Below are 25,771 nucleotides of genomic sequence, written 5' to 3'. Positions count from 1 at the left end.
ATAACACAGTGTGATGGGGTCCCGTGCGACCAGGCTGACGTGCCCTGTGTGAGGGAGGAGGCAGCCTTTCCAGGCATGGGGGTTAAATGCTCTCTAGAAGGAGGGCACCTGGGACGAGAGGAGGGCTCATTTTGATGTGCAGATGCTCTTCGGTTTTCATCACACCTTGCTGGTACATCTGTTCAAACCACTGTTCACTGAGAGGAGAATTCATGTATCTGCTGGAAGGCCTTTAGGCAAAAAATTAAAGATGTTATCTATGACTGCTATGGAAAATCAAGCGAAGAATCCTGACATAAAACTCAAGTCTGCTTTCTCTTTTCACAGTTTTGGATTCCAGTATTTTAAAAGTAATCTCAGAGTTCTTTAAATGAGCAAGAGTAGTTATCTGTTTTAGCAACAATATCAAAAGTATAATTAGAATTTTAATCCTATTTTTTAAGTCACTAATAAGTTTCATCCAATTATATGTCCAGGCTTTAACTGTCCTCTAGTTTAAGAACGGTTTCTCTATTTCTGTTTAATATGAATTAAAGGTGTGCCCCTCCCCCCAATCTGATACCAGTGGAATATTTGCAGTGAGTTTTCTGGTAGGAGAACATTTTTATGACTTTGTGCAACCACTGTTTGTTCCCAGATGTCCCCATCCTAGTATTTGGAGCTTATTCCTACTTGTAAAAAGTAATTACAACACTCCTGTGTTGCTACTTCTTCTTTTACTTTTTGCGCGTTCTAGTCGTTGGCTTCCTTTGTTAGGATGGAATGTTTCTTTAAGAGAGATTTATGTGAAAACATAAGTTTGCAAATCCTTTGATTGGCCTGGCAGCACACCCCTCACTTATCCTGTGTAGCTGGAGCCTGGGAAAAAAAGGGTCAGGTGCCCAAAGGGAGAGCAAAAATTGGACTTTTTAGTTGATGTCAGGTTGGTTATTTACTTAACCCGTTTGGAGGGTTTCACTCCTAACCACTCTTTTATTCTGGTACCAGTATTCCTACAGTATTCATGAGAGCATGTGTTCACAATTGTCCATCACTCACCTTCAGCTTTGGCCTGATCAAACTTTAGTCAGGCTTTTCTCTTCCTCCCAGACCCCTGAACTTGGCATGCCTCAAGTCTGAGCAAGCAGTAAATGCATGACCACAGCCCAATCGTGCTGTCTGCTTCTAGCCAACAGTTGCCTCATTTCTTCTCAAAAGTTCCTGCTAGCCTGCTTACCCCTCCCTATAAAAGTCTTTTTCTATTTGACAGTGAGATACTTGTAGATCCAAAGCTTGGAGCATTTTTCCCTATTGCAATAGACTTCTGGAATAAAGTCTCTCCTTATTTAAGTCTAGGTTTGTTTTTATTTGACAAAAGAAAAGATTTGACATTAATTTCGAAACACAGGATCTCTGAACTGTGACCCTTGTTGTTCTGTTTGCCTTCCCATCAAGAAGTTTGGTCTTAGGAACTGCCTTTATTGAAATATAGAATTTAAATCTGAAGACATACTTATGCTTATTAGGAACCATAGGCTTTCTTCTTATTGTTACCATCAGGATTTTTAATCTACTTCATAAATAGAATGTTTTCATATTTTGTCATATCATTGTTTATTTGAATTGTGCTTAACATTTCTGTGTTGTTACTTGTTTTCTCTTCCCCTCTGGCCATTTTAGAAGTTGATCTCTCTGTTGGGAAAAAAATTTTTTTTTACAGAGATGCAAATGTAGTACATTAGTTGCAGATTCTGGACCAGCATGACAACTTTTGGCCCAGTTCATAGCACATTTCCTCAAAGATGCTTGAGACTGGGAAACAGGTCCTGTGCCTTGGAGAGTGAAAAACATGACCTTTGGTTCATGAAAGCCTAATTGTTTACCTGTTTTATGTTTTTAAAATACTGCTAATCATTTACTTAACAGACATATGGTATCGACTATGTACCATGTATGTATTTCTACATATAACTTAGTTTAAACCTCATAAGAACCCTAAGCAATGGGTACTATTACTATTTGCAATTTGCAGGTGCCACGCTATTAACCATCATACTTTGCAGCCTTTCTTAATGCCCAGTTACTCATTTCTTTCAGCAGTGTTATTAATACAATTATACCTATTTTAAGGAAACTTAGATTTGCTATGAGACTATGGAAAGAAAGAAGTTTCAAAAACAATGAAAACAAAGGTATTCTGATTGCCCCTTGCTAAATAGGTTTGTCTTGGAAATTGCATTTGCTGAGATAATGGATATCTTTGTAAAAGTATAATTGACTTCACTAAGCATGAAGTGTTTTTTTTCCAGTTGTCTGATGTCACTGTGTTTCAAAAATTGTTCTTTTAATAATGGACTATTTTAACATGACTGTGCTAGGTTTCCCAATGTCAGTATTCAGAAGTCATTGTATTACAGCAATGAGAGTATTTCTTTATTGTTTTATTTTTTTCTTTCTCTGTGCATATTATAGTGTTTGGTGCCTCCATTAGTGTGTTATAGTTTAACCCACGAGGTTAAAACCAAAGCATCAGCTGGCAGCTTTCTTGACTACCCTGGTAATGTTGGCATAGGCTCTCCCCACGGGCACATTTTATTTATCATTTTGAGGTGTGAGCAGCTGGCCTGGCAAGGACCTCGTGAGACAGGGAGATAGACAAAGCAGGCATTGGAGCTACAGATACATATATCAAGGCATGGAGTAAAATTTGGGAAGATTAGTCAAGGTCAGGAAAGGCAGCCATGTTGCTTAGACCAGCTAGACAAGAAGTTGTATTAGGACCATTCAGATTCCTGGTTCAAGTGCCTGGTCAATCAGATTGAAAAAAGAAAAGAAGCGAGAGTCCCTTACATTTGGCTGCTCAGACACTTTGTTGCAGGGAAGATCCCAGAATGACTCTAATGAGGTGCACATGTTTAGGATGTTTCTCAGAAGCAGACCACCAGTTATCAAATCTTATGTAGACTGTAGATGTACAGAGGAAAAAAAATGTGAATCCTAATATACACAGAGAGTGAAAGAGAAGGTAGAAGAGGGATCGCCCATAGTAACACAATTGGTAGTGGCTGTTAGCAACTTTTGTTTTACACTAGGGTTTCTCATTAGCATAAATAGTGACAGTTTGGGTTGGATAACTCTTTGTTGCTGGAGTTGGGGGGAGCATGTTCAGGGCACTGTAGGTTGTTTAGCAGCATCCTTGGCCTCTACCCACTAGATCTGAGTTTGTTTAAATTTTTTTCTATTGTAAACCATGAGCAGTGAACACTTCTACATATCTCTTTCTGGGCATGGTTGTGTGTGTTCCTCTAGAATAATTGCCACAAGTAGAATTGCTGAGTTAGAAACTATGCACATTTTAATTTTAATACATACTTGCAAACTGCCCTCCGAAGTAGCCTGACAATTTACCCCTTCCCCCATCTGCATATTTGAGTATAATTTTCTCTAGATCCTGACCAACCTTGATAGTATTAAACTCTTCGCTTTTCTGAGTGTGAAAAACTGTTAATAAAACAAATTATTGTTTTAATTTGCATCCTGGAGTTAGGCATACTTATATCTGTGTATGTTTATCTGTTAAATACCCTTTATTCATTTTCCTATTGGGCTTATAAATTCTTCAATGTATGTAAATGAGACAGCTATACATTTTGAGTACTAATCTGTACTTTTTATAAAAGTTGCAAATGTTCTTTCTTGTCTTTAAAATTTTACATGGTGTTTTTTATTGTGTAGAAATTTCATTTACACATTTCTCCTAATATTTTCATAGGAGTTCTTAATAGGAGTTTTTAACCTTCAGTTTTTAAACCATTTAAAATATGGTTTTACGTATTGTGTGCGATAGAGCACTAACTTTATTACTATTTTATATAGATAGCTAATGTCCCAACACCCTTTACTGAACAGTTCTTTTTCCTACTGCTGTGAAATAGCACACTAATCATATTCCAAATTCCCATATGCTATTCTGTCTCTCTACTGTTTCAATGTTTTTCAAACTTTTTATAGTGCTACACAAAGTAAGGAACAACTTACCTTGTAAACTGATGCACTACCATGCATGCACCCACACGTCAAGCAACACCCACACCTAACAGATGTGTTACACTTGATAATTTCTCTTTTCTTACAACCCATTAAAAAACAAATCTGGTGGTAACTACCAAATTTATTTCCTGATCCACTAATAGTTTCCAACTTGCTTCTGAAAAATTCTGCTTATTTATTCCATTAATTTTCTAGCAGCACTAACAAATTAATATTAATTTTTGAAACATTATACTTTTGTTCTTTTTTTTTTTTTTTTTTTTTTTTGCGGTACGCAGGCCTCTCACTGTTGTGGCCTCTCCCATTGTGGAGCACAGGCGCCGGACACGCAGGCCCAGCGGCCATGGCTCACAAGCCCAGCCGCTCCGCGGCATGTGGGATCTTCCCGGACCGGGGCACGAACCCATGTCCCCTGCATCGGCAGGCAGACTCTCAACCACTGCGCCACCAGGGAAGCCCCTGTTCTTTTTTTAAAAGATAACTTTTCCTATTTCCTGGACTTTTACTCTTTCATGTGGGTTTTTTGTTTCTAATCAAGTTCCATAAAAAATACTTTTTGGATTTTGACTGATTTTTCACTGAATCTATAGATTAATTTGGGGGAGAATTAGTATTTTTATGATACTCTATTATCACCTGTGATGATTTAGATCTCATTTGACTTAGGTTATCTATTATAGTTAAATTTTTCCATATATATATATAATTTTTAATAAACACTGTATATAATTAAGATGTACAACATGACTATATGGATATATATATTACTACAGTCAAGCAAACTAATTAACATACCATCTCACAGTTATCATTTTTTGTATGTGTAGAATGCACTTGAAATCTACTGTCTTAGCATATTTCCAGTGTTCAGTACAGTATTAACATAACACACAGCAGGTGTTAATCATATTTGTCAAATTGTACATTATATCCCTAGTACTTATTTATCTTGTAACTGGAAGTTTGTACCTTTTGGCCACCATCCAGTTTCCCTTCCCCTCACCCCTGCCTCTGGTAACCACAGATCTGATCTCTTTTTCTATGAGTTTGTTTTTGAAGTATAATTGATTCCACAACACTATGTTAGTTCCTGGAGCACATTTTAGTGATTAGATATTGCTATATATTTCAAAATGATCACCACTATAAGTATAGCTAAGTCTATACCATCTGTCACCAAATATGTTACATTATTATTGGCTATATTCCCAACACTGTACATTTCACATTTGTGACTTATTCATTTTGTAACTAGAAGTTTATACCTCCTAATCTCCCTCACCTATTTCTCTCAACCCTATACCCACCTCCCCTCTGGCAGCCACCTGTTTGTTCTCTGTATCTGTGACTCTGTTTCTGTTTGGTTATGTTTGTTCATTTGTTTTTTAGATTCCACATATAGGTGAAATCATACAGTAATTATCTTTCTCTGTCTGACTTATTTCAGTTTGCATAATACCCTCTAGGTCATTCATGTTGTTGCAAATGGCAAGATTTCATTCTTTTTTTATGGCTGAGTAATATTCCATTGTGTGTGTGTGTGTGTGTGTATGTGTGTGTGTGTGTGTGTGTGTGTACACCACATCTTCTTTATCCATTCATCTATTAATGGGCACTTAGGTTACTTCCATATCTTGGCAATTGTAAATAATGCTGCAGTGGACATAGAGGTACATATATCTTTTTGAATTAGTGTTTTTGTTTCCTTCGGATAGATACCCAGGAGTGGAGTTGCTGGATCGTATGGTAATTCTATATATAATTTTTTGAGAAACTTCCATCGTGTTTTCTGTAAGGGCTGCACCAATTCACATTCCCACCAATAGTGCATAAGGGTTCCCTTTTCTCCACATCCTCACCGGTACTTGCTATTTGTTGTCTTTTTGGCAATAGCCATTCTGACAGGTGTGAGGTGCTATCTCATTGTGCTTTTGATTTGCATTTCCCTGACGATTAGTGATGTTGAGCATCTTTTCACATGCTTGTTGGCCATCTGTATGTCTCTCTGGAAGAATGTCTGTTCAGGTCCTCTGCCCATTTTTTAATCAGGTTGCTTGTGTTTTTTTTAGAAGATGTTGGGGGTAGGAGTTTATTAATTAATTAATTTATTTTTGCTGTGCTGCGTCTTCGTTTCTGTGCGAGGGCTTTCTCTAGTTGTGGCAAGCGGGGGCCACTCTTCATCACGGTGCGCAGGGCTCTCACTATCGCGGCCTCTCTTGTTGCGGAGCACAGGCTCCAGACGCGCAGGCTCAGTAGTTGTGGCTCACGGGCCTAGTTGCTCCGCGGCATGTGGGATCCTCCCAGACCAGGGCTCCAACCCGTGTCCCCTGCATTAGCAGGCAGATTCTCAACCACTGCGCCACCAGGGAAGCCCCTGTTTGTGTTTTTGATGTTAAGAAATGTCCATATACTTTTTTTTTTAACATCTTTATTCGAGTATAACTGCTTTACAATTATGTGTTAGTTTCTGCTTTATGACAAAGTGAATCAGTTATACATATACATATATCCCCATATCTCTTCCCTCCCACCCTCCCTATCCCACCCCTCTAGGTGGTCACAAAGCACCGAGCTGATCTCCCTGTGCTATGCGGCTGCTTCCCACTAGCTATCTATTTTACATTTGGTAGTGCATATATGTCCATGCCACTCTCTTTGTCCCAGCTTACCCTTAAATTTTTAAGAGAGTATTTAGACAGAGGTAAATTACTGTATGATTTAAAGAACATTCTTTTTAAAAGTGTAGTTCAGAAACCGAGCAAATGGGTATGGTCTTGGAAATGTCGATGTCATGGATGTTTTCATAACATTCTAAAACAGCAGAAATGCATTGCAGTTGTGGAGTTTTGGGGAAGTTGAAACATTGTCCATTGAGTTAAATGGACACATTAGTTTTCTGGCTAACCAAAAAATATTTTAGTATTAGGGATAAAACTTTCTACGTATTTTTGATGCTTGTGATTTCCTGACAGGAAGGAAATCAGGCTGCAGAAGCATCAGCAAAGTATGAAAAACAGTGAGATAACAATTAGGGCTTGGAGGATGGCTTGGCAAGAAGAAAGGTTACGTTGCGTAACTTAGTTGAAAGTATGAATGTTTAAAATATGTTGATCAAGGAAAAAATATTTTTTCTTTTTCATTTATTTTGTATCTCTATGAAGTGATGGATGGTCCGTAAACTTACTGTGGTAATCATTTCATAAGGTATGTAAATCACAACATTATTCTGTACACCTTAAACTTATATAGTGCTGTATGCCAATTATATCTCAAACTGGAAGAGAAAAATTTTTTTAAATTAAAAAAACGTTGATCACATCATCTATCATCACATTGCTAAATTATAAATTTGTTTCATCTTCTTTTAATGTTTTCTTTCATTTAAAACCTTGGTTCAGTAGTTTGAAAGTGATGAAGAAGTTAATTTCACTGTCATGAGCATTTCATATCTTTGAGAGTTGGTTGTGAGAATCTGGACTCAGTCACACCTAAATTTGAGATTCTCTGCTGTTATTATCTTGATGCATGGTTTTGGGCAAGATAGTCGACCTCTCTTTGCCTCAATTTTCTCATCTATGAAATAGTGATGAGAATAATGGTACTTACCCCGTAGAACTTCTGTGAAGATTAAATGATATAATCAATGTATAACTTTTAGCAACATACATGATAACTTTTGTTATACTACCCAAATGAGATAAATGGTGATAGGGAGGAAGTGTGTAATTATTCAGCAATTACTATATTACTAATACTTTTCTTATGATAGTTCATTTAATCCTTTCTACTATCTTATGAAATATGTATTGTCCCATTTTATAAATGGGGAAACTGAGATGTTCAATATAAATATACTTTGTTTTGCCCTGTAAGTAACCTCAGGCACAGAGCCCCTGACATTGGGCTGCTCTCTTGTGAAATGGGGTAATAATTCATATTCTAACTTAGGAGGCTCCAGTGAACCACATCACCAAGCAGAGCACAGTGCCCTGGAATCACCTTCTGGAATGTTAATATCTCTGTACTGTTTCCTGCTAGGGGTGATAATGCAGTTACATCTCCCTGCCAGTTCTCCCCAGGGAAGTTTGTCATCAGCCTCACGAGGTGCCGAAGAAATAAAGCAAGAGTCAAACAGCCTTTTCTGGGTGCTCTGACTGCCGGAACCTCTTACAGCTCCATGCACTGGAGCGAGGCCTGGGCCTCCTCGTTCTGAGCAGGGGAACCCTGCACGAGTTAGACTTGGGTTGAGCAGCATCCAGCAGGAATCAGCTCAGCTCAGACCTAGGGAGGAGACTCACAGACGTCTACAAAGATTTTATTCCTAAAGCAGAGTTTTGCCAGATGTGAAAGAGTCTTTTGTAGAGTTGAGTGATGGTCCACCTACCACATGTCCTAGGCATTTTGACCTCCTGAGGCCTCTTCTTTCTTTATAAGCTAAGCTTTCCTTTCATACACAAAGCAGGAAGATAAACCAAACCAGTTCAGTCTTCAAAGGAGCCATGCAGTACCAAAAAAAGGCTGTAACTACTATGAGCAGAGACTGCAAAAATGCAGACCCCTCCATATGCATGGAATCGTGCAGTGTTTGTCCTTCTCTGGCTGCCTTATTTCATTGGGCCTGGTGTCCTTGGGGTTCATCCATGTTGTGGCATATTGCCAAATGAATTTCCTCCTTTTTAAAGGATGAGGGATGTTCCATTGTTTGTATATACCACACTGTTTTTGTCCATTCATCCATTGACGTTTGGGTTGTTTCCACATCTTGGCTATTGTGACATAATGTATCTAAAACAGTCAAATTCACAGAAGCAAAGAATAGAGTGGTGGTTGCCAGGGGTTGGGGAGGGGTGGGAAATGGGGAGGTATTAGTCAAATGTCTAAGTTTCAGTTAAGCAAGGTGAATAAGTTCTAGAGATCTACTGTACAACATTGTGCCTACAGATAAGAGGGTAGGTCTCGTGTTACTACCACGAATTAAAAGCAAAAAAAAAAGTATACTTTTTTTGGCAAATGAAAGGTACCTAATCAGAGTAGAATAATAATCTGAGTTTTACTTTAGAAGGACAACTTTGGTGTTGTTAAAAAAAACATGTAGAGGAGGAGAAACTGTAGCCAAGAGAAGTTAGGAAGTCATTTTTCTCATCCTGGTGAAAGGTAATGAAGGTGTAGGGGAGGAAAAAGTTTTCCTTGACCGTCTTAGGGTCCCTAACTGGGTCTGAAAATTAAACTGACAAACATAGTTTAACAGAATTAAAGCATACAAATTAATTTAAGTTTTATGTGACACAGCATCCTTCATAAGGAGAGGAGGACCCAAAGAAACAGTTAAATCTGAGTATTTTTATGCTAGGCTTGATGAAGAGTGGAGAGTCGTGGGAGAATATGATAGATCAGAGAGTATGAGATAAGTGTAATAAACTGGGGGAAATATAGCAAATCCTATTTGTTATAATTCTTCTATGTGTCCCTTTGTCTGTGGAGATAAGGATGCTCCTTTCCCCCAGCTATAGAGAAGGCACCTCTCCCATGAAGGTTTTATGACCTGTTTCAAGGGAGAAGCACAGGGGGAATGTCAGAGTGACCTTTCTGCTTCTGCTATTTTCACAAACTCCTTCAGCTTAAGACATTTAGTATACCAAGGTGCCATATTTTAGGGATAGCATGTTCTCAACCCCATCAAAGCCCTACAGTAAGAAGAGTTGGAGACAACTGAGCAAATCTGATTGACATTTCAGAGGTAAGAATCGACTGAATTCTACTGGATGTGATTTAATCTTAGGGGTCAGGAGAAGAGAAGGCTAATGCATCTCCCTCGGATATTTTGAGTTTGAAGAACCTTTGGGATATCTAGGTTTAGATGCTCAGTAGGCAGCTGGAGCTGTGGGCCTGGGGATCAAGAAGGAAGTCTTGAATGGAGCCAAGAGTTTTACAAGTAAAGGATATTAGAAATAATAGTTGAATCCAACATGGGAGTCTCAAACAGAAAAGTAAAGAGACCAGAGAGCAAAGTCCCAAGGGAGACCAACATTTAGGGGTAGTTGGAAGAATTGGTGTGGCTAGCAGAATGTTAGGATCATGAAATGGGAGTGAAGTAAAGGGAATTTCTAGGAGTCGGTAGTCTCTGGCAACATCTGATATTTCAGAGACATCAAACAAAACATGAGCTCTGAAAAGAGGTCATCAGGTTAAATAGGCCATTTTTAACCCAAGAGAAAGCACTTTCTGTAATGTGGTAAGATACTAGAGTATGCCATATTGAAATGAGAACATGGGTGAGGACAGAGACTGTGTGTAGAAAACTCTTAAGAAATTGGCTAACGAAGTAAATTTCTTTGACAGACAGGACTAAGTTTTAAGGCTGTCATAGAGCTAAAGATGAAGTGAGGAAAATTTATAGAAAACAGAGGCTCAGAACCAAATACAGCAGATCTTGCAACATTTTCTCCTATTACTAGTACCTAGTATAATTTCTGCATGTACATATGCTGAAATGTATAAATCTCTTCAGTTTTACTGACTCAATTTTTTTTCCCTGTATAATTGAATTTTGTTAAGGTCTTCCCATAGCTAGGGTTTTTGTTTTGTTTTGTTTTACTTTTTGGGCATAAAATTCAATTCAGCAATTTTAGAATTACACGAGCGGTTATTTCAAGCATGTGCTCACAAAGCACTTCACACTAGTTGTATTTCACTGTTGGCAAAACTTTGCACGTAGTCATTGCTTAAGGAAGCACTTTTGTGAAGTTTTAAATGTAATTAAAAGGGATGTTATGCTATTTTAAGTTCTATTTTTTTTCTTTCTACATTTTGGCTCTGCATTCTACTTTTAATGATACTATACTATTGAGCGTGAGATGGAGAAATGTTTATATAATGCAGTGCCCTCTCCCAAACACAGCCCTTTCCTTCCCATTAAAAGTAACCATCACTGTTCTGATTTTTTTAAATTGTTTTATTACATAGGGGTACATTCCTGGGGCGCAGTGGTTAAGAATCTGCCTGCCAATGCAGGGGACACAGGTTCGAGCCCTGGTCTGGGAAGATCCCACATGCCGCGGAGCAACTAAGCCCGTGTGCCACAACTACTGAGCCTGTGCTCTAGAGCCTGCAAGCCACAACTACTGAGCCCACGTGCCACAACTACTGCCTGAGTGCCTAGAGCCCATGCTCTGCCCCCTTCCACTTTACTTTTTTTTTTTTTTGGACAAGATTACTTCTTAGGTAGTGGGGTGTTCCTCCTCAGGAGACACACAATTCTGTTTTCGAGATGATTGCAGTAGTTGATGCAAAATGACTGGATTCATGATTCACCAGGGTTTCCTGCATCATTGTACTGTATTTCTATGATTTCTTCATTTATTTGCTGGAATTCTATAAACAGAAAGTTATCTTCCTTTATTATTTGGTTACCAGTGGTACATTTAGTATAGGAAGAGCAGTGTGCTTACTTGATATTTTTTTCTTTATTTACCACTGTTCAAAATTTTAAAAAGCTGGCTCTAAGTTGGATATATATATCAATATCTATACCTACATATTTATATATAGATATATCACCTAATGGCTTTGTACTGATATTTCAAATGCAGTGAAAATTCAGAACTGCAAGATGTTTATTTAAATTCTTCTGTCTCACGACTGTATCTTTATCCCATCCCTACAAATTCTTAAGGAGTAAGAAGACTGGGACGATAAAATTAGTATATCACACAAACCCACATTACACACAAAACCTTCTTGTAGTAACTACCAATAACATGATTACTGAAAGGAGCTGAAACAGTCACTCCTTTCTCTCCTTACTAGTTTCTGTTTGTTTCTACGGTTGTACTGTTTCTGCACTGTCAGAGCACATGGCACTTCTTTCAACAGTACTCTTCCCCCTGTATCCTTGTCAGCTAGTGAGTTTAAGCAGATTAAGATCACAGCGTTAGGCTTTTGTGATTCCATTTCTGTTGTAACAAAACTTTTCTTCAGCTGTGCCTATGAAAGAAAATAATAAAGGGAACTAAATATATGTTACAGAGGAATAATTCTTCAAAGGAATGTTACATTAGGAAACTGTTGATATAGCACTGTTGTTACATTAGGAAACTGCTGATATAGCCCTATTGTTGATTATTTAAACTTTTTTATATCTTGGATTTCCCCTAAATGTAACTTTTACAACATCGTTTTGTTTGTTTTCTTTTGTGGTAAACAGAACATTCCAATATGCCAGTCGAAAAAAATATCACTTTAGAAAGACCTTCTAATATAGAACTCACATGCCAGTTCATGACATCTGGAGATCTGAATTCAGTAAATGTGACTTGGAAAAAAGGTGATGAACTACTTGAGAATAACTATCTCATCAATGCAACAGGAAGCATCCTGTATACCCAATACATGTGAGTAAACAAAATTTTAACCTGTATGGCTAGATGAAATTAAATTCTAAATATTTTCCTGAATGAGCATCCTTTCCTTTGCTGTCACTTGAATGTTATGCTAATATTCTAATTTGCACATTTACAAATTTTTTTCATCTTTAAATTTTGATTAACGGCTGAGTCTTTCATTTTCATTAAGGAGAGTTTTTTGAGAACTAAGCCTGTATTAATAACTTAAATTATCTTTAGGTTCACCATCGTTAATAGCGAACAAATGGGAAGTTATTCTTGTTTCTTTGAGGAGAAAAAGGAACAAAGGGGCACATTTAATTTCAAAGGTCAGTACTAATAATTTGTAGAGTAATAACTTTAGCATTATATTCTTAGAATTCTAAATCCTCAAATTTGTTGGGAAGAAAATACCTAGTTTTTGTGCTGAAATAAATCTTTACCATTATGTAAAGGTCTTGGATCTTATGCCATCATCTAAAATCCTGTTGTGTTCACAAAATAATTGTTGTAGAAAATAAACAAATAAATCCTCAATTTTTAAAATTATTATTACAATACTAAAAATACAGCTGAAAAAAAAGGCATCATGTGCTTTCTATTGAATCATAAGTGGTGACCTTGAAAATGGAGCTTCACAGTGTCTTCCCAGTGCTCCCTCCCCCAGTTTAAAACACAGGTTTTAGTTTGAAAGATCAGGCTGCCAGATTATTTGTACCTCTCTTGTAGCAGTCTCTTGAATTTATTTATTTATTTAGCCCTCCCAACTCAGACCTTTTATAATACTCCTCTAGGTGTCTGAGTTATTGCATTCCTAGACTGTGAGAATATGCTTTGGTGTTCTGTATCAGTGGCTCCAGGACTTGGGATTTTAGGAACCCATAAAATTTAAAAATAATTTGGAGACTCACAAAGGTTGCCTGCTTTTGATTTCATCAAGTAAGGACAAACCCCAGAATGTAATCCACAGTTCTCCCCCATAGGAAAAAATAAACTCAAAGTATTTTACTCTTACCATCATTAAACCAAAACTTTAAAGGTCTCAATCTCATAATAGAGACTAGTTGTTCAAGTTGGGTAATTATCTTCATGAAAAACCCATATTCTCTGATAGATAAGTGAATGTCACTGTCCCTGATGGTATTTGGGAAATGCAGTCTGTTGCCATATTAACTATCTTGGGCTTTGTTTCACATTAATTTACCAGCACACATGAGAAATTGTTTACTTTTTCCTAAAAATTGTGAAATCCAGCTAGCTGCTATGACAAAATACGAATTCTATCCCCAAAGTCCCATCAGTAGCAGAATGGGCTGACTCATCACTGCCATGATTTCAGATGGTCCCCTCCTTCATCCCTCCCTATAGTCCCTCTGCACTCAGACTCATTTCCTTCCTGTGGTTTTATAAATATTCCTACTGGGTAAATATAATAAATCCTTGTATTTATGCACTTTGGTCTCTGCAAAGGCAGAAACTATTATCATCTTTTGATTATTTTGATCATGTACATTCTCTTTTAACCTTCTTTCCTCCATTTGCCAAATTTAACCTAGTGAAGGATAGACATATCATATACATTTCCTTCCCTTATTCCTTTTCTTAACTTCCCTTTTCTTTTTCTTTCCTCAGTCTTTTTCTCTTGCCCCCGCCTTGCCATCCTAATGAACTAACAGATACTAAACACATGGACACACATACACACACAAACACACAATCCTAGTACACATTTTATGTGTCTCTTTTAAATGTGTAAAGACGGCCTACAGGTCTTGAGGAAATACTCATCAAATCTTGAGGCTCAAAGTGCCTCCAGGAGATTCAACTTTAAAAATTGCTTTGGGCTTCCCTGGTAGGGCAGTGGTTGGGAGTCTGCCTGCCGATGCGAGGGACACGGGTTCGTGCCCCGGTCCGGGAGGATCCCGCGTGCCGCGGAGCGTCTGGGCCCGTGAGCCATGGCCGCTGAGCCTGCTCGTTCGGAGTCTGTGCTCCGCGATGGGAGAGGCCACGGCGGTGATAAGCCCGCGTACAGCAAAAAAAAAAAAAAAAAAAAAAAAAAAATTGCTTTTTCCCCTCTTCTAAATAGCACTGTTTTCTAGAAATATGTACTAGTCATGCCTGTTCAAAGTTTAAATATCGAATATATTACATTTTTTCTTATTAGCACTGTTATGATAAATTACTTAAATTATTACTTGTAAGTGATCATTCTAGTCTCTAATGTGAAGATTAACAGAAGCATTTTAGTTTTCAGTGTACTAATAAATTTAATGCCAAGTAGTCTTAAAGAAGGCCTCTTGATCTGTATCCATTTTGAGTAACTAGGTTGATGCTGGCTGGTGTCAGAAGCACCTACACAAGGTCTAGGTTTGAAATCAAGTGCTTGAGGAATGCAAAGAGCCACTGAATATTTACTTTTTTTCTTTTTATAGTTTTCTTAAAGCAGTTTAGTTCAGTTTATTTGTTTTAAATGCCCACTTAACAATGTAACTTTTAAGTATGTACTATATCTTAAAGATTTTTATACAGTTAGTAAGTTGGGCCCTTCCAGATTTTCTTTGGTAAAATAATAATTCTCTTTAATTTATCTAAGTTGAATATTGCTTGGAGGAATCATTTCATTTGAGTACAATTTAAAGGCATCTGCAGAACAATTCATATTATAGTTATTATTTAATTAGATCTTGTAAGGCTTCTAGAATGGTGTATGTTTTTATTTTTACAAATATCCTATTTTACTCTTTCTCCACATGGATTGCTTATGGCTTTTCCTAAGAAGAGGATTATCTGTTCAATTGAGTGTGGATGAAAAGCCTGTTTTATCCTCCCTTTAAAATTGAGCCAAAAAAAAAAAAATTCTGCTATCGATCACATGAGTCAACTAAAGTGCATGAGCCTGAGTCCTCAGAACAATTTATCAGCAAAGTCCCTCCTTCTGCCTTTATGGGAACTGGTTGATTTATTACTACAAGATTATAAAAGGGCCTCAACATCACTGATTAGTACAGTGTGGAAAAACCTGCTGACTTTGTGTGTTTGGCTGTTGATGACAGTACAGGGAGAAAGCCAAAGTCACACTGGAAGCTTGCAACTGCTAATGTCACTGACTGCCTTTCACCAAGAAAGATGGGTGGTGGTCTGCAATGTTTTTTAGTAGTAGGTCAAATATTCTGAGGTAGATGCTGAAAATTTCTATAATAACCATCAATGTTAAAATCTCTTAGTAAAAAGATGCAGAAACTTAGTTGGTAAAGCATAAGTAATAGGACATAGAACTTCTTGGAAGACGTGGTGAGATTCTGATAGTACCAAGTGCTATGAAACCTGCCTTGGCCCAGCCATCTGTCCTCACTGGGAAGCATCCAAGGAGTCAAATGGAAGAGCACAGTAATAGAATCAGTTTGAACTTAAGCTTCAAACCCCAGTGCTAAAACCTAGTTCGCTGTCTTTGACTATATGGAAGAATCTTTTTCCCAATTTGATAACACCTAAACATCCTTGAGCCAAAAATGACACAGGCTAATGTTTTCTAGTCCATAAATATGCAAATATAAATCTCTAAGATTTACAACTCCATAGGGTTTTCACTTTCACTGAGTAGTTCCTAGACCTCATCTTCCTAGACACTAGTTTGAATCAGCAATTTCACCATCTTTAAACTTGAATTCTTTCAACCCCAAGATTTTGTGTGTCCTACTTTATCCAGAGTTCCCGCAGCAGTGAATTCCACCATTCTGTCTTCCAGGTCACTTATCTGTTCTTCTGCCTCAGTTATTCTGCTATTGATTCCTTCTAGTGTAGTTTTCATTTCAGTTATTGTATTGTTCATCTCTGTTTGTTTGTTCTTTAATTCTTCTAGGTCTTTGTTAACCATTTCTTGCATCTTCTCTATCTTTGCTTCCATTCTTTTTCCAAGGTCCTGGATCATCTTCACTATCATTATTCTGAATTCTTTTTCTGAAAGGTTGCCCATCTCCACTTCATTTAGTTGTTTATCTGGGGTTTTATCTTGTTCCTTCATCTGGTACATAGCTCTCTGCCTTTTCATCTTGTCTTTCTGTGAATGTGGTTTTTGTTCCACAGGCTGCAGGATTGTAGTTCTTCTTGTTTCTGCTGTCTGCCCTCTGGTGGATGAGCCTACCTAAGTGGCTTGATGGGAGCGACTGGTGGTGGGTAGAGCTGACTGTTGCTCTGGTGGGCAGAGCTCAGTAAAACTTCAATCCACTTCACTGTTGATAGGTGGGGGCTGGGTTCCCTCCCTGTTGGTTGTTTGGCCTGAGGCAACCGAACACTGGAGCCTACCTGGGCTCTATGGTGGGGCTAATGATAGACTCTGGGAGGGCTCACGCTGCCAGTGTCCTTGTCCCCACGGTGAGCCACAGCCCCCACCCCCCACCCCCACCTCTGCAGTAGATCCTCCAACACTAGCAGGTAGGTCTGGTTCAGTCTCTCCTGGGGTCACTGCTCCTTCCCCTGGGTCCCGATGCACACACTATTTTGTGTGTGCCCTCCAAGAGTGGAGTCTCTGTTTCCCACACTCCTGTCGAAGTCCTGTAATCAATTCCCACTAGGCTGCAAAGTCTGATTCTTTAGGAATTCCCCCTCCCATTGCCAGAGCCCCAGGTTGGGAAGCCTGATGTGGGGCTCAGAACCTTCACTCCAGTGGGTGGACTTCTGTGGTATAAGTGTTCGCCACTCTGTGAGTCACCCACCCGACAGTTATGGGATTTGATTTTACTGTGATTTTTATTTTTTAATTTTTCTTTTTACATCTTTATTGGAGTATAATTGCTTTACAATGGTCTGTTAGTTTCCGCTTTACAACAAAGTGAATCCGTTATACATATACGTATGTTCCCATATCTCTTCCCTCTTGCGTCTCCCTCCCTCCCACCCTCCCTATCCCACCCCTCCAGGCGGTCACAAAGCATTGAGCTGATCTCCCTGTGCTATGCGGCTGCTTCCCACTAGCTATCTACCTTACGTTTGGTAGTGTATATATGTCCATGCCTCTCTCTCGCTTTGTCACAGCTTACCCTTCCCCCTCCCCATATCCTCAAGTCCATTCTCTAGTAGGTCTGTGTCTTTATTCCTGTCTTACCCCTAGGTTCTTCATGACATTTTTTTCCCTTAAATTCCATATATATGTGTTAGCATACGGTATTTGTCTTTCTCTTTCTGACTTACTTCACTCTGTATGACAGACTCTAGGTCTATCCACATCATTACAAATAGCTCAATTTCGTTTCTTTTTATGGCTGAGTAATATTCCATTGTATATATGTGCCACATCTTCTTTATCCATTCATCCAATGATGGACACTTAGGTTGTTTCCATCTCCGGGCTATTGTAAATAGAGCTGCAATGAACATTTTGGTACATGACTCTTTTTGAATTATGGTTTTCTCAGGGTATATGCCCACTAGTGGGATTGCTGGGTCATAAGGTAGTTCTATTTGTAGTTTTTTAAGGAACCTCCATACTGTTCTCCACAGTGGCTGTATCAATTTACATTCCCACCAACAGTGCAAGAGTGTTCCCTTTTCTCCACACCCTCTCCAGCATTTATTGTTTCTAGATTTTTTGATGATGGCCATTCTGACTGGTGTGAGATGATATCTCATTGTAGTTTTGATTTGCATTTCTCTAATGATTAACGATGTTGAGCATTCTTTCATGTGTTTGTTGGCAGTCTGTATATCTTCTTTGGAGAAATGTCTGTTTAGGTCTTCTGTCCATTTTTGGATTGGGTTGTTTGTTTTTTTGCTATTGAGCTGCATGAACTGCTTGTAAATTTTGGAGATTAATCCTTTGTCAGTTGCTTCATTTGCAAATATTTTCTCCCATTCTGAGGGTTGTCTTTTGGTCTTGTTTATGGTTTCCTTTGCTGTGCAAAAGCTTTGAAGTTTCATTAGGTCCCATTTGTTTATTTTTGATTTATTTCCATTTCTGTAGGAGGTGGGTCAAAAAGGATCTTGCTGTGATTTATGTCCTAGAGTGTTCTGCCTATGTTTTCCTCTAAGACTTTGATAGTTTCTGGCCTTACATTTAGGTCTTTACTCCATTTTGAGCTTATTTTTTGTGTATGGTGTTAGGGACTGTTCTAATCTCATACTTTTACATGTACCTGTCCAGTTTTCCCAGCACCACTTATTGAAGAGGCTGTCCTTTTTCCACTGTACATTCCTGCCTCCTTTATCAAAGATAAGGTCACCATATGTGCATGGGTTTATCTCTGGGCTTTCTATCCTGTTCCATTGATCTATTATTTCTGTTTTTGTGCCAGTACCATACTGTCTTGATTACTGTAGCTTTGTAGTATAGTCTGAAGTCAGGGAGCCTGATTCCTCCAGCTCTGTTTTTCGTTTTCAAGATTGCTTTGGCTATTCGGGGTCTTTTGTGTTTCCATACAAATTGTGCAATTTTTTGTTCTAGTTCTGTGAAAAATGCCAGTGGTAGTTTGATAGGGATTGCATTGAATCTGTAGATTGCTGTGGGTAGTAGAGTCATTTTCACAATGTTGATTCTTCCAATCCAAGAACATGGTATATCTCCCCATCTATTTGTATCATCTTTAATTTCTTTCATCAGTGTCTTATAATTTTCTGCATACAGGTCTTTTGTCTCCTTAGGTAGGTTTATTCCTAGATACTTTATTCTTTTTGTTGCAATTGTAAATGGGAGTGTTTTCTTAATTTCACTTTCAGATTTTTCATCATTAGTGTATAGGAATGCCAGAGATTTCTGTGCATTAATTTTGTATCCTGCTACTTTACCAAATTCATTGATTAGCTCTAGTAGTTTTCTGGTAGCATCTTTAGGATTCTCTATGTATAGTATCATGTCATCTGCAAACAGTGACAGCTTTACTTCTTCTTTTCTGATTTGGATTCATTTTATTTCCTTTTCTTCTCTGATGGCTGTGGCTAAAACTTCCAAAACTATGTTGAATAAGAGTGGTGAGAGTGGGCAACCTTGCGTCCCTCCTACTGTCTCATTGTGGCTTCTCCTTTGTCTTTGGGGTATCTTTTTTTTGTGAGTTCCAGTGTCTTCCTGTCGATGATTGTCCAGCAGCTAGTTGTGATTCTGGTGTTCTCGCAAGAGGGAGTGAGAGCACATCCTTCTACTCTGCCATCTTGGTTTCTCTCCACAAACTCTTATTCATCTGCTTTAGCCAAGGACTTGCATAAGTGTTTCAAGCAGCAGAATTTGTTTTACAGCTTCACTGAAAAGTTTTTTAATATATGTTATTAAAGGATGGATTGGTGCCACCTCCAGCATCTCAAAGCTACTGTTTCTTCATTCTTCTGGGCCTTGTCTCCTGTGAATTCATCTTTTATTTTTCATCATTTTAATCTCTTTTAATCGCCTTTCTCAGATTGTCTGGGTGTTCTGTAAATGGCTCAGTTTGGACCCTTTTCCACATTTGGGGGTGTCTTTATACATTCCTATGGTTCTGAGATGAATTCAGGTGAATTTCCAGTTCTCCTTTTATTCTGTGTCTTATTTCTTCTCTGTTCCACATGGCCAACTGGCCTAAAAATCATTCTTGCACGTGACAATAATCCATGCCATTAAGCTGGCTAATGTAGGAAGGCTGTGGGCATTACAAATTGTACGAAAACTCAATTAAGAAAAGCAATACCAGTACATGATGACAACAAAAGTTCTAATTTTGTGGTGTTTGCTCTACACCAAGCCCTTTATATATTGTGTTCCTGTACTTAATTCTTTACAGTAACATTGTAGAAGGGTATGACCAACCTATGTCCTCAACACTAGTAACACTGAAGCTATAATTCTAATATTTCCTGGACCCAAATCTTACATGTTTGTCACATCATTGTCTCATTGTGCTGACTACTTCAAACGCTCATTGAGCTTTGAAATGGACACATATTAACCACATTTCCCTTAGTGTCCCTCAGCCTAATGGTAACCAATAAGGAGTGTGGGACACTAGTAGCCATTCGAAAGAGTGTTCAGAATATCCTCTGGCAAGGTCAACTCACCAATTTCTTCTGGCTGGGATGACTTCAGTCATGCCAATCACATGTGTTCACTTCTCTCCTACCTCAGGAGTACCCTAGTGGTACCTTACTAGGTGCTCATAAACTATTAGTGGGGTGATTATAAATTCTGATTGGCAGTTCACATCTTTGGGTAATGTAAAATTCATTCAGTTTTATCAAAACATATTTCCTTGGTTATGAAAAGTATGAGAACCATTGACTTATAGCTTGCTCTGTCATCTTACGATTTACACTTTCAGTGGTGATATACCTTCCTTATTTGCATCTCTTTATTATTAGCAGTGCCTCATTCAACACTCTGCTGGTCAGCACTGCTGATGAAGGAGGGGGTGATATGTGCAATTGTATTTAGGCCCACGTTGAACCATAAGGAAAACTGAAGACTTCTGACACTCATCACTGTAACATTAATCACCTAAAGACAGAACCTGTGAAGAAATCCAACCCTATGTTTACCCCATACAAGTGGTTATAGAAGTCAGAATTTCTTTTCCACTTATTACCAGTTATTTCCCCCTTCCTCATCTTTACAGTTCATACATCCAGCAAATGCCCAATATTCTTCTGGTAGTAGAAAGCCAACAGCGTTTAGAAAATGTATTTAATCTGTAAACCTAATTTTAGCAATTAAAATTGATCTTTCCATTTTCCACCCTGACCCTCCCCAAAATAAAATCTAAAAATAGGATAACAAGTGAATAGCACACAGTATCTATAAAATTTGTCAACACAGTATTAAAAATTTAGACATTGTCTCTCTGCTGGCAAACCAAAAAAACAAAAAGGAAAAACAAAACACAAAACCTACTAAACTTAGTAAAAGAAAAAAAAAATCAACAAAAGTCATCTTTGTTGATAAGTCTGTCTCTCATAAAAGTGTACATTTTATAATACATCTTTTGAGGTCAATCAGAAGGAACTGATTTCACCATGGAAGCTGCTAGTTGGCTTTTTATTGCTTTGCTTATGTTCTTATGCTTTAATTTTCTTTACCAAGTTATCCATAGCCTTAAAACTTAATTTTTCTAAATTCAGTGCTCATTTTTATTGTTACTAATGGCATCTGCTTCAAACTTTAAGAAATTTATCACAATGAATATTAGTTTTTGTTTTTTTCCTACAAAACCACATGGAAGTGGGTTTTTTTTTTTTTTTTTTTTGGTATGCGGGCCTGCCTCTCACTGTTGTGGCCTCTCCCGTTGCGGAGCACAGGCTCTGGACACGCAGGCTCAGCGGCCATGGCTCACGGGCCCAGCCGCTCCACGGCATGTAGGATCTTCCCGGACCGGGGCACGAACCCATGTTCCCTGCATCGGCAGGCGGACTCTCAACCACTGCACCACCAGGGAAGCCCAAAAGTGTTTTTTATCTCATTTTCTTTCCTATTCTTTTCTCTTTCTCTAAAATTTCCTTTGCTCCTTTCTCATCTTCCCATCTTCTCCAACTCTTTTCATAGATCTGTGTCAAATAAAAATTTTAAATCCTGAAAATTTTGTCTCCTCACTAGAGTGCCATTTAAGGGTAAACTTTGAAAAAATATTTGCTCTAACGTAACTTAGTAGGTGGGAAGAAAGAACAGTCTTGAAAACATGAAGTTTCTTTCTTATCCAAAGCATGTAACAAACAGTCTATTACAATACTTGTAATTGTTATTGGCTCAATAATAGAAGACCTTCCTTCTGTTTCTATATTACTGACAATTATATTGCACCACCTACCTACTACAACTATACATCTATTCAACTTGAATACATTCCCCCTATTCAAACTCTTTCAGTAACATATGTTTCTCTCCATTTTTCTTAGTCCCTGAACTTCATGAAAAAAAGAAACCGTTGATCACTTATGTAGGGGATTCAGTTGTCTTGATGTGTAAATGTCAAGACTGTTTTCCTTTAAATTGGACCTGGTACCGTAGTAATGGGAGTGTACAGGTAAGATCATATTTCTTTGACTTGAAGAAAACAAAATAAAAACTTTTATTTGATAAATAATAAGATTATAATACACTCACAGTTCTTAGGACTATTTATACTTCTGTTATCTTGTTCCTTAATATGTGTTCATGAAGAAAGAACAGTGATGAATGGAGCTGTCATTTGGTGTTTTTAGCATATTACATTATACATCTGAAGATACTCTTAATGTTTCATTAAGTGGTACTTTGTTTTTTAGATTTAGCCATTTAATAAAATTCTATGAAAGGAAGTTACAGTTCATTTTTAGTTGACAAGTTTAGATATAACCCCAACAAAAAAGATTCTTTTTTTCCTTATCATTTCATGAGAGTAACTAGAAAAAAAGAAAGGGAGTTTTCTTTTCCTGTTTCTGTCTCTGGAAACATTTGTGATAGAATGCAATACACTGGCAGCATCTGAGAAAAGAATGAAAATTTGGTAACTTAAACTCAGGTTTTAGGTTCTTTTAGTGTCACTGACCTCTTTTGGACTTCCAGAGACCTAAGGGAAGCCAAATACTTTAAATTCCTATTAAAGAATTAATGGCTTTTCAAAGAGCTGATATTAAGAAAAACATGAGTACTTAAGAAATCATTTCTGGTTTTCTTCCTCCCAGATAGCCTCTAACAGCAGGGAAATTTAGGACATTGTCCTTTAGGGGACACCCTTTTATTGCCCTGGTGCTAATGAGCATTGAAATTGAAGTCTTGTAAAGGCAATTCTAGAAGGAACGGTATGAGACAGGGTAGATCTTAGTGAAATATTAAATTCCTTCTTAGACAATATTGATGCTATTGTAGACTGTTGACGACAGAGGGTATGACTTAAAAGGGTGAGTTACTGATTCTGTGATTGGTTTGAGTTTTCAAAGAGATAGCTCCAAATCACTTAGGAGTAGATTTAAACTATTAATATTTGTACTTATCTTGTTATTGATGATTAGGAAAGGCAATCATTTTGTGTATGGAAATAGTTTTAAAGAGCATGTAAATTTGTAAAAACAAGTAACAGACATAGTTTCTGAATTACATAGCCTAATTTATTTACGCATATGTGATACTAGACAAAAAAAGCTTGTCTAATTATATTAAACTTTTAGAATGTAGTCTGTACTTCTCTCCATTTGCTATACTAAGTTTCTCTCAATTTGGCCCTAAGCATGGGTTATGTTAGGATATGAGAAAAGTGCAGGGAAGAGGGTGCAAGTCAAAACTTTAGGTCAAGTGTTTTTTCAAAAAGTAGGCAAACCATCATCTTCATCAGGCTTACCTGGGGCACCTATTAAACATGCAGTACTTTATCAGCTCTGAGTTAGAGTACATTTGTAACAAGCATCATAGGCAATGCTGTGCACAGTGAGCTAGGTTGCTATAATTTTTTTGGCAAATAATAAACTCACAGTTCTTCATCAGATAACCTCCAAGAATATTTGTATGCAAATTAGCATTTACTGAGCAGTGCAGCTGAGTGATAGAGCAATGAAGGCATCAAATGGCCTGAGAATAAAATTTAATTTAAATGGATTAAATAAATTAGCCACCAAATAGCTTAGTATGGATCTTAAAAGGCTGAGGAAAACCCAGTGAATCTCAGAAGCCAACATGTCAGAAAGAGAGAAATTCAGCTATGAGAGAAGACAGAAGGTGCGCAGACCACCATGTATACCAGGCTTAGAGGGATTTCTACCATTTCTTCTACATCAGCTTCAAAGGCCTGAAGATTTCGTCTTCAGTTCCAGTTTGAGGAACTCCCAATGCCATGAGCCAGTGAACTTCCTTTACAGGAATGATCAGATATAATAGCTTCATTAATTTAATAGTTGATTTAATGAATGTATGCCTGCAATTGTGAAGGAGGAAGTATTCTGAACTAGTAAGGGATTGTAACATGAAACCCGGATGGCTGGAAAATTTCTGTATTTCTAATTCGCATAGAATATTTACCCACGATGACTTGCACACTGTAGTTTCAAACATTCAGTGCTAAGTAGTTAAAGCAAAGTGTACTTTTCCTTTGTTTGCCACCTTTAAAAGATCAAACTATGGTAAGACTTGAGCTCTGTATGTATAACTTCTCACATACTTTAATGTGCTCCCTTCTTTAATAAATTTATTTATTTTTGGCTGCGTTGGATCTTCGTTGCTGCGCTCGTGGTTTCTGTAGTCGCGGCAAGCGGGGTCTACTCTTCGTTGCGGTGCGCGGGCTTCTCATTGCGGTGGCTTCTGTTGTTGTGGAGCACGGGCTCTAGGTGCGTGGGCTTCAGTAGTCGTGGCTCGCGGGCTCAGCAGGTGTGGCTAGCGGGCTCTAGAGCACAGGCTCAGTAACTGTGGCATACAGGCTTAGTTGCCCTGGCCCAGGCTCGAACCCCTGTCCCCTGCATTGGCAGGCGGATTCTTAACCACCACGCCACCAGGGAAGTCCCTAATATGCCCTTTTTCTGGTAAGCAGTTTTCTTGGTACTATCTTGTAGCTTTCACTCAAAACTAGATCATTCAGGACATGTATCTTTTATGCAATATGATAGGAATGGATTTTAATGTCTCCTTCTATTAGGTTCCTGTTGGTGTTCCAATGAACAATAAGTATGTGATCAATGGAAAAAATGCTAATGAAACAAGGCTCAAGATAATGCAACTTTCAGAGGAAGATCAGGGATCTTACTGGTGCCATGCAATATTCCAATTAGGCGAGAGTGAAGAACACGTTGAACTTGTCGTGCTGAGTTATTGGGTGCCTCTCAAAGCATTTCTTGGAATAGCTGTTGAGGTGGTTCTTTTAGTGGCTATTATTCTGCTTTTTGAAATGTACACCCAAAAGAAAAAGAAGCACTCAGGTAGGATTTCTTTTTTTTAGATAATTCTCATGTTATGACTTAATCCATTATGGTGGCTTTAGAAAAAAATCTAACTTTTGTTTTTTGTAGTGGTATTTATGTTAACAACAATGGTGACAGTGAGCTATGAGCTTATATTGATGGTCTTCCTGTATCAACTTCCTAAAAAAATTTAATGTTAAAATATACCTTTTTTCCCTTTTCTTTGGTGTTACTGGGACCAGCACACCAATTAAGTGATATGTGCACTGGTACTGGAATATTAGAAAATTCTGCATTAGCTTAATATAAAAGATCTCAAAGACAAACAATTATTCTTTCATTTAGATAACTCATTTTTAAAAACGTTTTATCAAACATTCTGAAATTCTCATAAAAGACATTGCCTGCCAGCTTTCTGTTTTCATAGCCTGTGCCTGATGGATAACAGACTGAGAAACCAATGGTCCCCTAAGAAAATTTATTTTATATTCTGTATTTTTTCCTGATTTTGTACTAAATTTTTCATAACTTAAATAATTACAAATCAGTCAGTT

At 37.9% G+C, this 25,771-nt stretch overlaps 1 protein-coding gene across 1 annotated transcript in view; it reads left to right on the top strand.

Annotated features, from left to right (window-relative positions):
* The window catches only part of EMB (embigin), a 46,685-nt gene that overhangs the window by 11,285 nt on the left and 9,629 nt on the right, over positions 1–25,771 (top strand). The window contains exons 3-6 of the mRNA XM_030881973.3: positions 12,233–12,419; positions 12,651–12,739; positions 22,251–22,378; positions 24,956–25,235. Of these exons, the coding sequence (XP_030737833.2) occupies positions 12,233–12,419; positions 12,651–12,739; positions 22,251–22,378; positions 24,956–25,235 (684 nt within the window). The remainder of the gene's footprint in view (positions 1–12,232; positions 12,420–12,650; positions 12,740–22,250; positions 22,379–24,955; positions 25,236–25,771) is intronic.

Source organism: Globicephala melas, chromosome 3 (genome assembly GCF_963455315.2).
Source record: "Globicephala melas chromosome 3, mGloMel1.2, whole genome shotgun sequence".
Classification (NCBI taxonomy): domain Eukaryota; kingdom Metazoa; phylum Chordata; class Mammalia; order Artiodactyla; family Delphinidae; genus Globicephala; species Globicephala melas.
Note: the sequence above shows the minus strand (reverse complement) of the source record. Positions and strands in the feature narration are given on the sequence as shown.